Consider the following 14830-nt stretch of genomic DNA (forward strand, 5'->3'; position numbering starts at 1 on the left):
TGCATCCTTTGCACATGTACTTTGTCCTCCTTTGCATGCCATTTCATTTTCATCCAATGTTTTCTTCCCTTTGTGCCACTTCTTCAAGAAAACTACACAATGATGTGAGCTTACACCTTGAGTATTCATTGATACATGGTTTCCAAGTCCTTTGCTTTGTGCATCTTCAATACACCGCTTTGGTCCTTGTTACATACTCAGATCCATAACTGTTTTCTACAAGTAATGCTTCTAGCTTGTACGTCCATAAGAAATTCATGATGTGAAATGTCTTTGTGCCAATGCTTGAAGATGATATATGCGTTAGTGTAAACAGCATCAAGCAATCCCCAAAATGCCTTATGCCACCACTTGAAGGACACCATGCTCTCCTCCACTAAATAAAAACTTCCCAAACGCATTTGATCAAAAGTGTCACATCCAAGTTTTGTTGGTGTTATATTGGATGATTGTTTCTAGGCGTTTCCCAATGATTTGAGAGCTTCATGCTTGTCTTTTATAGGTATGGCTCCCCATTCCCCATACATTGCTAGTTGCAAAGACAAGCTTAACATCTTGCCATGCACAAGAAAATAATCCAGTCTTTCTACAAAATGCAAATGCTATTTTTCCGTGTGGTGCATTCTTATTCACCCATACATCACTCTTAGGCCAATTTTTTCTATTTTTGATGACCACAATTGTGTCAGTTCCTCCAAAGCCATTATTAGACAACCACTACCACTAGAGAAACTTGAAAGATGTAAAACCCCTATCAAGCTAAATTTAGTGTCCGTGGGGAAGAGATTTCACAAGGTCTTGGACCATAGAATATCCAAGTCCATTGCTCTTAGGCAACTTGTCATACGCTATGAACTGATAGTTGTATGCTAAGCAAGCATCGCACATATTGAATACTTCAATGCCAAATTTATGTGGCTTTTTTGGCAAATACATTCTTATTGAATTACGCTTGTTGCGTAAAGGGATTACACGCTCAGTGACATCCCTTCCCATATAATAGTTAGATTTTAAAGTTCTATTTAAAGTCTTTTCCAACTCAAGAAATTGCTAACACCTATATTCATTGGCTCTTTTATCTGTTGGTCGACACGCATTGTCGCATAAATGTAAGAACCTCTTTATCTGTTGAAAGCGTTCTTTGCTCATCCATTGGTAAAACTTTGGATATATCATATAGCACCTTTTGTGTCTCCCCTTTCACTTAGTCACAAGTTTCCTTTCGCTTTGCATGGTCTTCCTCCCTTTCTCTTGAACTCTTCCATAGTAGGTGAAAATATGCTCTCGATAGGAAGATCTCCCTTTCTCATGTCTAAGAGTGGAGTAACCTCTACACCACTTTCGTCTACATGAGTAGCATCATCATCAACTTATTTTCCTTTTCCCTTGAAGTCCTTTCTAGTCATGCAATGCATTTGTAATAGCGTAATATGGTCATCATCTTCAAGATGATGCATAAACTTTGTGACATCCAATTGACTCCCTTAAGCACCCACACTATCCACAATGACATTACATTCATGGCCATCACTTTGGATGTTACTTTTGAGTAGATATTGTTCCACACTAGAACAATTAATGTGGTAAGTTGTACCATCATCTTCAAAGAAGAAACTCCACAAGTTTTTGTTAGCATCATATTCTATGACTCTTACCATGAAAAACTTTATCATGCCATGCACCACGAGGAAAATTTTATTTGCCTACTTCCTACTTTCTCCACCAAATGGCAAGAACCTTGAGGGTTGCCCCACCGCATTTAAGGTCATGATCTTGGGAGGAACTGCCACTTTCCATAATTTTTCTATATAACAAAAGGATTTGTGATCTTATACATCACAAAGGCAATAACTAGAAGATTTCTAATTTTTATAACCTAACCTAAGTAAAAGCACCTATGATATTTAAATAAAAACCCTCTGAAAGTATCCATCGGAGAGAACCTTTTCTCGAGAGAGTCTTCAACTATCTTGTCCCCTCTTGAAGTAGATGTTGATCTCAAAAAGTAGGTTACTACTTGTAAAAAGTATGGGATGGTCGAAACCTTTCCCCAATTTCTATCTTGGGAAAGCTAAGCACCCATAGTCACTAGGACCATAAATGACTCACTCTAGTAACATGGTCTCTAGTTTACCCATAGGAACGTTTCTTAATATATAGCCTTGTTAATATACTTCAAACAAGGTGAATCACAATGGCCTGCAGACGAAATGTAATGCAAATATTTTGTAAAGTTGTAGATAGAGTATATTATAAAGGGAGTAATAGATATATGGCAAAATGTGAGTAATAGGTCAAGTTGTTCCGATGGCATACGTGAGAGGTTACTTGTTGACCAAATTTGGCCGAACTTAGAAGTACAATGTATTATAAAGGAAAAATAGATATATGAAAAAAGGTGACTAATAGGTCAAGTTGTTTCAGTGATAAACATGGAGAAGTTACTTGACCACCAAATTTGGCCTAACTTGAAAGTTTAGTTTGTTATTTTTTGAGATAAATGTTGTAGTAACTAAGAAACCTATGTGATTATTCAATATAGGTTGAGATTTTTGAGTTAATCTTGCCATTTAAATAACATCTAAGTATGATCAAATGACATTGATCATTGCAATATAAAAACATTTGTAAAAGAATGATAGACCTAAGTAATTTTGTGTAAAAATTTAAGTTAACAATAATAATATTTCATGAAGATGACTCTAATTCATGGCATTTTTCTTCTTGCAAAATTCTCTAATCAAATATTACATGTGACGTGAACATATCAGTTTTTTTTTTTAAATTTATTTTATCAATATTGAGAATATCTAAACCTAATTCATAATAATGATACATTTTAAATTAACGTAACAAGGTGACATTTGCATATTAAAACCAAAATTTTTTTTAAAAAATAGTTATGAAGAAATTCTTTCATTTAAAAGTAGTTTATAATTTCTTTTGAAAGAATTTTCAAATTTTATACAATTTACAATTCTTTCATTCTTAGTTATAAAGAAATTCTTTCATTTAAAGATAATTTATAATTTTTTAGTTTTAAATTGTCTTCAAATGAAAAAAAAATATAATAAAAATTTATCTTTTAAATAAAAAAGTTACAAAGAAAGTCATTAAGTTTTTAAATAAAGGGATGCATTTACAAACTAAACAAGTGAAAAGATCACTGTGGCTCTCTATAAAAAAAAGAAAGTGAGAAAGTCGTTAGGTTGAGTTTTACTGGAATCAGTGGTCAAGAAAGGATTGCCTTAGCTTAACCTTGAGCCGATTGAAAATCGAGACTAGCCAGTTGCAAACCATGGTAAAGGAAAGAAAAACGGTGAAATATATGAGAAAATAGTTGAAAAATCTTTCAAATTTATACTAGCATTTTCGGTTCACTTCTTTTTTAGGAGAAAATTCGATCGACGATCGTTTAATAAAAGAGACTTTTTTGAATATTGACTAAAATTAATTTATAGAATGCAAGAAAAGTCAAACCATGTGAGGTTGTGAAATGAAATGTGAAATAGAAAAAACTCATCAATATTTATGTGTGTGTATGTATAGAATTTACTAAAATTATGCAAGGTAAAACTTCACTTTAACATTCTAAAACAATAGAATGCAAGAAAAATAGAGACATGTCATGATGTGAAATGAAAGGTGAAATAAAAAGATCCATTTACTTTTTTAAACCTGAAATAACATTTAAGATAAGTCTCAATTATCACTGAAAACATTGAAAGTATGCCTAACCTCTAAGGCTTCATTTAAAAAACAAACAAAGACAAAAAGCAAGAGAAGTTAAGTGAGCATTGAGTAAAAGGACCAATTTACAATGATGGAAATAACATTTACATTATTAAAGGAAGATATAATATTTATAAAACCTTCCTTATCAATCAAAGAGGACACTTGTCCCCACCATCATAAACCTCTATATCAACGACTCAAAAGATGCACATTTTCTCAACCTTCCCCAATGGCCTTCTGCAAGCCAAAAAATCAAAGCATTGATTTAAAAGACTCTCAATGAAAACTATCTTTTGTTTTTAAAAGATATGGTCTCTCTCCACATTGAAAGATGAAAAGGCACAAGTTTTATTTAAGTAGTCATAACACTATCAAAGTCACTTTTCCATTTCAACTTGTTATACTTCAAAATTTAGATATGATAAATCTCTTTATGCTTGAACAAAAAATTTATCACGTTTAGAAATTTTGAACTTCAAACTTCACATTACGCATTTTGGAAATGGGCATAAAAGTTATACATCAAGAAGTTATATTAGTGACCTTTCAATAATATAGCCTTTCAATGCTTCCATGTCTTCCCTGTAAAAACATTTTCTGAAACATAATGAATTATAACTTTGTGCATTTCAATCAGTAACTTACCACCACAATCACACCACCATCAAGAAACCGTACATAAACAAAATTCTCATCAAGAGACCATGGATCATAAACAAAAATCTCAGTTTTTGTCCGCCGACAATAAAATGTCGAAGAAACTCTCTCTTCACAATAGAATTGAGTCCGAAATGTGAGGAATAAAACTTCTCTTCATAATACCTCGCTTGGCTTTTGAGCACAAAACCACTTTCCTCATGAAGGTACCTTTAGTTAGAGAGCTCAAAAAAGGGATAATGTACAAGTATTCAAATTAAACATTTAAAATAAGTCCTCTTCAAATAGGCCAAAGTACATTTGCACAGAACCACCTCTCGGTGTCCCAATTCTCTAGAAAGAAGAGGCCATGCATGCATGCATGCATGCCCTGGCCATAAGGTCCCTGCAGAAGACATCCAAATGCTTCATGCACAAAATAGTCCATGCATGCATGCCTTGGCCATAAGGTCCATGCACAAGACAAACAATTGTATGCACAAGACATCCAAAATGCTTCATATACCAATATTACTGGTATTAGAAGCTTCTGCAGAAGATGTCACCATCAACCTTTTCCTTTTACTAAATAAAAATTGTCAAACTTGAAAATTAGTGGAAACCTATCAACATCAAACATATAAAACTAAATATGTGAAGAACCGGTCATTGTCAAAACCTGAACTTTAAACTTTCAAGTAAAAGAACACTTTCAAAATGAATAGCTTCTAATCTAATAAGGGTTCAATGTCACAAATAAACTCAATACAACGCCCAAAACTCCCATTTCAAGCCCTCGGATAAAATTGCTCTCTTGTCATGACATAAAAGAAGCAAATCTCATTGGGAAGTTGTGCCTAAAGGCACACTTTCTGTTTGTCATGATCATAGATCACTTCCATATCCATGAATCGCCATAGGAAGACTCATACCTTGAATTATGTGCCTTAGAGGATCACAAAATCGATAAATGAAAAAGCCAAGGTGAGAAAAGTTCTACCTTCATCACAGAAATCACACAGAAAACATTGGAGCCTTGCAAACGTTTGCATATTTCCCAACAAAGTATATGCACACAAGAAGACTAGGGGCACACGAACCCTACCAATATAGAAGGAGATTAGCAAGTTGAAGGAGTGAGAGGAAGCTTACCTGCAAAACATAACGAAACAAAGCCTGTTACAAATGTGCCTAAAGAATGACAGGATGATGATAAAAAAATATTAAAAAACTCGCTAGCTTGAAGAAAGCAATACTTAAAAAGTGAAAAGATAAGCCTACGATCTGCCAAAAATCAAGAAGTGGGGAGTGGTGTGCTTGCAAAAGGTTATACAGAAGAAACTTCACCCACTGTCCGATTATTTTTGGGGCTACCATCTAATGGCTCACCCACCACGTGTAGCCACGTTTATTTCTAGGCCAGACTTCTTTAAAGTTTCCTCTTCTTTTGAGTTTCTCTCATTTTGTACCATTTTAATCACTTTCCAAGCGGGCTTTTTTCACCAAATTTTGGCATGTTATCAAGCAAAGCGTCCCAAAAATAAATATAAAGAAACTTCATTAAAAAAGCTAAAATTTGTGTAGATTTTCCAAACGTCGCTTTCGAAGCCACTTTAGTCGCTCAAACACAACCCTAGTGTTAACCCACTAAAATTACAAAATTCCGGGCTTATCCAGTAGCATAACACAAGTTTTAGCGTAAATACAAGCAAATGTTTCAAATTTTAACGTGAAACTAGGAGAGTATTAACTGGTTTTTGGCAAGTCACAGCCCCTCATCATTATAAAATAGAAGAGACATGTAACCAAAAATACCTCGACAAAGAATACAATGATGATGTTTGCCCGTTGTGAAGATTAGACTGCACCTACAGAACCACTGTTGGGCAGATTTGTGACACAACTTGCAACTCTAGAGATCTCCAAAACCGCGAATTCTTTACTTTTTCTTGCAATGAGCTAGCCCACTCTTCAGCCACTCTCTCACTGTTCAGCTCGCTCGGCATTGTGAAGCTGTATACAAACAAGTTCAATGTGAATCAGATAGATAAAATTAACCACACAATTTACCAATGTGCGAACACACCATGTTGAAACCATGCCTTTCTGGTTGTACATAAACAAAAACAGGTCCCTATTTTATCAAATAATCCACAAGGATTCGCATGATAAAAACTGGAATGCTAAACATTGCATGTCACCCAAGGCAGTCACTTTTTGAAACGTTTTATCATATCATGTGAGTTAACCAGAGATGATTAATAATACTCCAACATGTATGTATACGTATACATTAGAAGGGGGTGGAGATTTTTTAAGTAGGCCCACAGTGTAGATGTAACATGTATCTTGGGGTATTATTAAAAATCTCTTGCACGCACATGATATAGGAAGCTTTTGAGGAGTGACTGCCCCGAGGGATGTCATCAGCATCAGCATGTAAGATTTACATCAAAGAGGAAGCAACCTGGTGAGCGAATGCATTGCAAAGATCCCTTTCTGGCCTTGCACTTCAGAGGTTTGGAAAGCTACAGAACTGCAGCTAAACTCTTTAGACAAAGAAAAAAAGGTTGTAGGCTTGTCTTAATCAGTGGCAAAGCATCCAAGTAGACCTTTGGATCAAGATCTTGAACTGAAGCAGTGCGCTTACAGATAATGTACGTACAGCTTTGGACACATTTTCTTTCTTGAAGTAATAAATGACAGGATATCCTAAAATCCATCTACAAAAACCATATCCACAACCACCTATCAGTTCTTCCAAAAATCACCGAATTTTACTTGCATGTTTAGAAGGACCAAGAGTGTCTAGAATCTAGACACCCTCATATAGTGGGTTGTCGAAGCATTCTTACCCATTTAGGGTAGGCAAGGCGGCCTCACACCATAATTCAGAGCTGCCCAAATCAATGAGTCCACAAGTAGAAGATGATGGATGACCAGAGGTGCTTTCAGAAACTTCACAGATAGTATATTGATGCACGTGACATAGCCTACATCAGTCTCTAACTAATCAGCTATAGAAATGGAGAAAAATTGAAATGTCTTTCTACCATTGGATACTTTTGAGAGGAAAAAGGTCGTGAAAGAAGCAAATTCATTCAAAGCTTCATCTTTCTCGGACGACAAGGCAAACTGCAAAACACACATCTTAAGCACATCGGCAACTAGTATGCTCGTGTACAGGATAAAATATGCAGAAGACCACAGCTACTTACCCTAGCTACAGTGTCATCCAAAACTATGAATTCAAGTTGGACAGAGCGGTTGAGGGATCCATTCATTAGCGCAGTCAAGTTCTCGACATGAATCAGATACACCACATCGTCGAAGCGCATGACTTTTAAACAAGATATAAGAACGACTTCCTGCAAACAAGAGCCAAGAATTGTTAACGTTTTACATTCAATGATAGTTCTTGCCTCTTAAGACTCCCTTATGTGACTAATTGAAAGGTCTAGCTTCTTTGAAGCGATAGCTCTCTTTTCCCTTCCATAATAAAACACGAGATCTAAATCATCTTGGCCACAAGCCTTTCTTTACAGAGAGTGAGGCAGCAGTGACCGGTGCAAGAAGATCCAAGAGTCTGCATAGCTGATCTTGCAAGTTACGAACTCCTAGAGCATAATCGACCATCACTGCTGGACGCAAGCCTGTGCAAAGGGCAGCAATATCTGCAGTGAAGAAAGAGTTAAAATTTAGGTCTTCAAAGTTATATCAAGAAGAAAACTTCATAGTGCATACAATGGTGTAGAAAGAAATAGGCAGGGAATGCTTTTCAGCAAACGTAGAGAGAGACAAGGGCTTCCGATATATATTCTTGCCTTCCTTTAAGATTTATAGACAATATGCTTTGTGCATACAGATTAAAACAACCACTGATATCTAAGCCATGGCACATCCCAGATTATTATAACTAATGGGGAGCCTAGTAATTTGAGCAAATAATGAAAAGTTAGATGTCCTCTGTCCAGATGCTCTTCATTTCAGATCTAGATATTTTGCTTATTCTTGCATAGGCCCTTGTTCCTAGGTTGTGGGGTTACCGCTATTCTGTCAGGCTGGAAATTGTTCTCTTAGGGCTATCCATAATATTTATGACCCCAATACACTTCTTCACATTCCATACAACGAATGTAACAGACTTGGACACTCCAAGTCGGGAATCTACCACAGCACACTTGCGAAAACTGAAAGAACTGAACAAAACTAAGAGAGAGACAACACGGCACGGCGAAGTTCCGCACTTAGAGAGATTGGCCCCAAAGACTGGCACCCCTTTCGGTATTTCTTTATTATTAATGTTGGGGACTCCCAAAAGCAGCCAACGTAATTTCCAAAACTCCACACAGCCTGCCACGTCAGCATAGTGTGCAATTTACGAAAAAAACGTACAATCCTGACACGTCACCATCCAGCACATTTTTCGGGGGTCTATACAGCCTGCTACGTCAGTAGCCAGCACTAGGGTTTTTTATTTTATTTCTTTTTTTTATGTTCCCTGGTCCCCACCGGACGGGACTCCATAAGTTGGAATAACTTATAAGATCATTTTATCTGCCAGGGATTGTCCGGGTGGTCATGCCACATCACCACTTAGTGACATACCCCCCTCTTTAAAGAATTGTAATCGCCCTCGATTACGCCTGCAAAAATTAGACACGCGCCACAAACAAGTTTAGTAGACACTAGCTCTAAGTACCGACGACCTAGACAACACAAATCCAACACACGATAGTCACTGAACATCTACATCACATTCAAATCAAATCACAAAATCTATTGACATCTAGGACCATGATCTCTCGGCGACGTGTTTAGCAATCGCATCTAGATCCACACCGGCCCTCACTGATGTCGGATTGATTAATTCTTATTGCTATCATGTCCATAGAATCTCAAGACCGAAATGATGCAGTCATTTCATCTTTCAAACCTACACTCAAACACAATCACATGAGAGAGCACACATAAATCAGATTCATGTCACGAATTCCCAATTCGAAGTACTTCTTTCATAAAGTCATCCAACAAAATACTGTAAACCCATCAGTATCCCTGAAATCCAAAGAAAAATCAGTGACTTTATTTCATCTGGGGAAGCTGTGACAAAGGAGCGGAGTGACAAAGTCCCATCTGCACCAGATTCAACCTTGCTAATGCACGGGATCTCTCGGAATAGTCGAAGCTAGACCGAAAACCTCAAGGTAAAGTTCCAATATCTGAGGAGTATTTGCTAGGTCCTTCTCCTCCATCCACTTCCCATCCATTGTCGGATAGTTCTTGACTAAGAACCGCCGTTCACTTTACCTTTCTCTTCCCTTTCCTACTCAACCAGTATCCGTTCCAAAACGAGAATCTTCTCGCTCTCTTCCACTTCAAGTTGCTCCTCAAGCTTCCTATCAATTGGCACGTCACCGTTAAAAGGTTTCAATAGACTCGCATAAAAAGCATTGTGAATCTTCTAAGTATCTAGTAACTTCGGTCTGAAGGATACATCATTTATATTTTTTTGAATCTGGAAAGGGCCATAGTACCGCATTCTTAGCTTTGGAAAAAACCGTTCCTTTCCCTTTCGTTTCCACAGGTATGTCTTCTCAAACCGTAAGAGCACCCAATCGTCTTCCTTCAATTGCAAGTCCCATCAATTCTTGTCAGCTGCCTTCTTCTGCCATGTTTGAGACTTCTCAAGAACCTCGTGCACCTTAGCAAAAGCTGTATCCAGATCTAGACCATACGAATCTACTCAAAAAAATTCTTATCCTTGGTCAGGGGAATTCTCTAATCTACCGATTTATTCCCTTTGCGTTTCTTTCCTTGTGCCTTGGGAGCTATGGGTAGCTTCGGTAGCTTCCCCTGTCCATTGGCACGTCAGTCTCAATCATTCACTCTGAGACGCACTATCCTCTAATCCCCTTTCTTCTTTGAAATCCTGTGATGAGCTGTTATCCGGCTCCCCTAATTCATTCACTCCACTGGCATACTCGTGCCGTGTTGAGATGGATACTATCCTATCCATAGGATAAGTCAATGAGCCGGCATGCATTCCAAGTCGTTGCTTAGCATGTTCCATAAGTCTCTGAATAGAGTTAGATTTTTGGTTTAAACAATAGTCTCGAATCTCTTTTAGCAAACCACGACAAAACCGCTCAACCTAGTCTCTCAAAGTAATCTTCCAAAACGCAGACACTCGCAAATAAGTATCCCAAAACCACTGGCAATAGTCATCCAATGTATTTTTCTCAGTCATTTTCAAGTGATGCCAAGCCGTGATGACATCTCGTGCATATTCATATGATATCCAAGTTGACGTGAAAATTATCTTGAACTTTAACCATGTCGCAGGTGCTTCTCTGCATAACAACAGAGTAGACCACCATGTCTATGCAATCCCTTTCAAGTAAGATGCCACCCTTTGCACCCTGGAGTGTTTTGTGAACCGTCCTCCAGAGAAGGCGACCTCAAGCTGTTGTACAAACTCAAGGGCTCGATGGGTGTCTTGGTAGCCTGAAAACGTCTCAAACCTGACGATCTGACTCCCTTCCTTGAACTCCTTGGTTTTCTTGTTGATCTAGTCATTGTCAAAAGAGGACGAACTCTCCTCTTCTAAATTGCTAGATGGTCTTCTATGCCTTCTAGACTTTTTCAAAAAAGAATCTTGTCTTTGGTGCTTAGATATTGAGGAGCCTTCCTAGCACCCTCGATTACTTCAAATGGCACCTTCCCCGTATGTTGTTGTAGGTAAACACCACCAAGGGTAAAGTAAGTCTTCTGATCCGAAATATTAGACTTCAACAGATCCAAAATCACCTAATTGGCTATCTCAAATTGCCCATCTATTTGCGGGTGGAACGAGAACGAGAACTGCAACTGTGTGCCAATGTTCACCCAGATTGCCCTCCAAAACAAACTAGTAAACTGGGGATCTTTGTCCGAAACAATAAACGCAGGCATGCCATGTAATCGGAAAATCTGTGAGACAAACAGTTTTGCCACCAAAGATCAGTCTTAGCTTGTCTTCTTTACCGGAATGAAGTGGGCCTGTTTACTCAATCTATAACTGACTGCCCAAATGCCATCATGAACACTTTGAGTCTTGGGAAGATCAAAAATAGAATCCATGACAATGCTTTCCTAGGGGCGGGAGGGTACGGGTGAAGGCTGTAGAAATCTTGATGCCTTATGCCTGTCAAACTTGACCTTTTGACAAATGTCAACAAACTCGTCCACATCGTTTTCTTTTTTTGGGCCTCAATCAGTAAAAGTAACGCTCAACACTCTTCAAGGTGGTATCCATGCCGCCGTGGCCGAAAAAAGGTAGACATTGGCACTCTGTCAAAACCTTTTGCTTGAGAGGCTGTGTAACACACAACATCGTTTTCCGTATCAAATAGCCGTCCCGTATGGAATAGCTTGCAACTGTCTCTCCACAGTGAAATATATTTTCAAAATCAAGATCTATGGCGTACTGATCTACCATATCCTCGAAGCTTTGATGATGTATCGTAGAAATAGCCATAACCAAGAGCTTTCTAGACAACGCATCTACCCCTTCTACGACAAGAAGTAGGGTAAACTTTGATGGTCTAGCTCCGAGTAGAGAATGTCGCCACTGAATAAGAGCATGGATAGCTGCCAAAAGCTCTCGATCATAAATCTGTGCAACCAACTCAGGACTTTAAAACATCCTGCTCTCGTAAGCAATGACATGGCCTTCTTGCATCAAAACTGCTCCCAGACTACGACCACATGCATCACAGTAAACTTAGAATGGCTTTTGCAAGTCTGGCAAGGCCAATGTCACAAACGGGAGCGCATAACTATATAAAATATACTCGGATAAACAGACTTTATCACTTAGTACTAAAGCCAAAGGATATAGATAGAAAGAGATATAGAGAGAGAGAGATAGAGAGTGAGAAGATCGACACAGTACTGGGGACCAAAAGATGGGCTGGTCCCCCCCCGTAATAGTATCTTTATTACTGAGGAGAAGTCTATACAAGCACTTGAACCGAACGTATTACCACATTCGTTCTAGAATAAGACTTGATGGTTCCCGGAAGCCTCGGCTTCCGATTCCTAGGGCAAAACCCTATTCCAAGGAACTTCCGTTCCTTATTCCAAATCCTTGAGAACCAAGATTCTCGCCTCTGGATCACACCTTCCAGACTCAGGGCATGGCATCCTTGCAACTCTTTTCCGACTCTGTTTTCAGAGCCTGTTCCTGCAGAATAACTCCGCTTTCTTGGACACGAAGTCCTTTCCTTGGGAATTTCAACTTTCGGATCACATCTCGAGAGTCTACCTCTCTTCAATCCTTGGATCTGCTTCCCAAACTTGGGTACGAAACCCTTGGGCTGATCTAGCTCTAGTTTCTCAGAGCGCTTTCTCCTGCAAAGGCTCATGCCTTCCTCTGCTCCTACTCCCTCACGAAGAGGAAGTACACCTGCAATCAACTACTCAGAGATCATAACATGAAAATCGTTACCTTCAAAGTCTCGACGCTCGAAACGCAACTCGATTCTCGAAAAAGCAATTCCTCGGAAGAGATCTCTGCATAGAAAATCCTCTCTTCCAATCCTACACACAAAAGAGGTGTGTTCTCGGGTTCCTTCTCGTAAATTAGCCCTGTCTACGACGTTTATGGACTGAAAACAGAGAAAAACAGCAACTTGTCACGATGGAAACATGCTCCGTAGGCACTTCTTCGCGAGGGAACTCGTGCACTGGGTCTTGACGACATCTGGTACACTTGGGGCAACTGTGGGCATCACCGGCAACGTCTTCTTTACGGCTGAAATCTGCAGTAGCATCTCCTCCTTGCCAAAAATGGTCCTCTCCTTGAGTGAGGGCATGTGATACTTTTATAGCTCCTAGCCACAAGCACGAATAGCTGCTCGCGTAGAGGTCGCGGCCGTTTTTTTTTTTTTTTTTCAAAAAAAAAAATGTCATTTTTTTTTTTGTTCTGCCAGAAAAAGAGAGAGAAAACACTGGCTGATCTGTTGCCTTATTTATCAGATGGATGCCCACTTATTAAATAGGCGGCCGGCGTATTTTAAAAATAGTCTGAACCTACCCAAAAACTCAATAAAACCTTATAAGTTAAAAACAATGCTTTCACGGCACTTCCCAGGCATCCCTGGATGCAATCACACGCACAATTGCAATGCAAACATAAACTTCCTCGCGGGAAAGCATTTGCTTTCCCAAAAAGCAATCCGCTTTCTCAGAAAGCATCTGTTTTTTCCTCAAAGTTTCCTCTGAACCCATCTTCATTCAAGTGCTTGTTTTTCCTTGTGCACAATTCTAACACAGTTCGGAATTTCCTCCAGACTATGGATATTCCCTTTTCGATGCACCCGTCACCCACCTTGTGACGCATCAGGAATACCCATCACCTAGTCCTTTCCTACCGAACTTACGGTACAATCTCCTTCACGATGCTCTATGTCACCCATCCTATGACGCATCAGAGATGTCCGTTCCCGGATGGTCGGATACTTCTTTCCGATGCTCCCTGTCACCCATCCGATATGACGCATCAGAAGTACTCGTTCTTGGTGGCCTTACAGATATTCCCGTTCTCAGTGCTCCCGTCATTACTTTGAATGACGCACTAGGAATACTCTGTACTCGGATGTCTCCAGTGAGAAAAGCCCTCTCACTTAATATTCCAATAATTCATTTAGAATTATTTTTCCTTGGTGTTCCAAGCGAGAAAACCCTCTCACTTAACCTTGGTTCTCAAGGATTTGGAATAAGGAACGGAAGTTCCTTGGAATAGGGTTTTGCCCTAGGAATCGGAAGCCGAGGCTTCCGGGAACCATCAAGTCTTATTCTAGAAGGAACGTGGTAATACGTTCGGTTCAAGTGCTTGTATAGACTTCTCCTCAGTAATAAAGATACTATTACGGGGGGGACCAGCCCATCTTCTAGTCCCCAGTACTGTGTCGATCTTCTCACTCTCTATCTCTCTCTCTATCTATTTCTCTCTATATCCTTTGGCTTCAGTACTAAGTGATAAAGTCTATTTATCCGAATGTATTTTATATTGTTATGCGCTCCCGTTTGTGACAGTGGTATCAGAGCGCTTTCTCCTGCAGAGGCTCATGCCTTCCTCTGCTCCTACTCCCTCACGAAGAGGAAGTACACCTGCAATCAAATACTCAGAGATCATAACATGAAAATCGTTACCTTCAAAGTCTCGACGCTCGAAATGCAACTCGGTTCTCGAAAAAGCAATTTCCCGGAAGAGATCTCTGCATAGAAAATCCTCTCTTCCAATCCTACACACAAAAGAGGTGTGTTCTCGGGTTCCTTCTCGTAAATCAGCCCCGTCTACGACGTTTATGGGCTGAAAACAGAGAAAAACAGCAGCCTGTCGCGATGAAAACACGCTCCGTAGGCACTTCTTCGCGAGGGAACTCGCGCACTGGGTCTGGACGACATCTGGTAC

The 14830-nt window shown here is 39.2% G+C and overlaps 1 protein-coding gene across 5 annotated transcripts in view; it reads right to left on the reverse strand.

The window, feature by feature from the left end:
• Positions 1-3743: 3743 nt before the first annotated feature.
• LOC147429481 (uncharacterized) overlaps positions 3744-14830 on the reverse strand; it is a 115792-nt gene continuing 104705 nt past the window's right edge. Inside the window, exons 2-9 of one of the 5 annotated variants that reach the window (XM_086495160.1) lie at positions 7936-8045; positions 7590-7739; positions 7425-7506; positions 7227-7329; positions 6984-7094; positions 6839-6907; positions 6187-6384; positions 3744-3972 (exon numbers count right to left, since the gene is read on the reverse strand). In XM_086495160.1, the coding sequence (XP_086351286.1) occupies positions 6240-6384; positions 6839-6907; positions 6984-7094; positions 7227-7329; positions 7425-7506; positions 7590-7739; positions 7936-8045 (770 nt within the window). In that variant the 3' untranslated portion in view covers positions 3744-3972; positions 6187-6239. Of the gene's footprint in view, positions 3973-4465; positions 4778-4832; positions 5524-6186; positions 6385-6752; positions 6908-6983; positions 7095-7226; positions 7330-7424; positions 7507-7589; positions 7740-7935; positions 8046-14830 lie in introns of those variants that run through there. The other 4 variants (XM_086495162.1, XM_086495161.1, XM_086495159.1 and 1 more) reach the window with 4 other exon arrangements.

Source organism: Adiantum capillus-veneris, chromosome 22 (assembly GCF_014529385.1).
Source record: "Adiantum capillus-veneris isolate H3 chromosome 22, ASM1452938v2, whole genome shotgun sequence".
NCBI lineage: Eukaryota > Viridiplantae > Streptophyta > Polypodiopsida > Polypodiales > Pteridaceae > Adiantum > Adiantum capillus-veneris.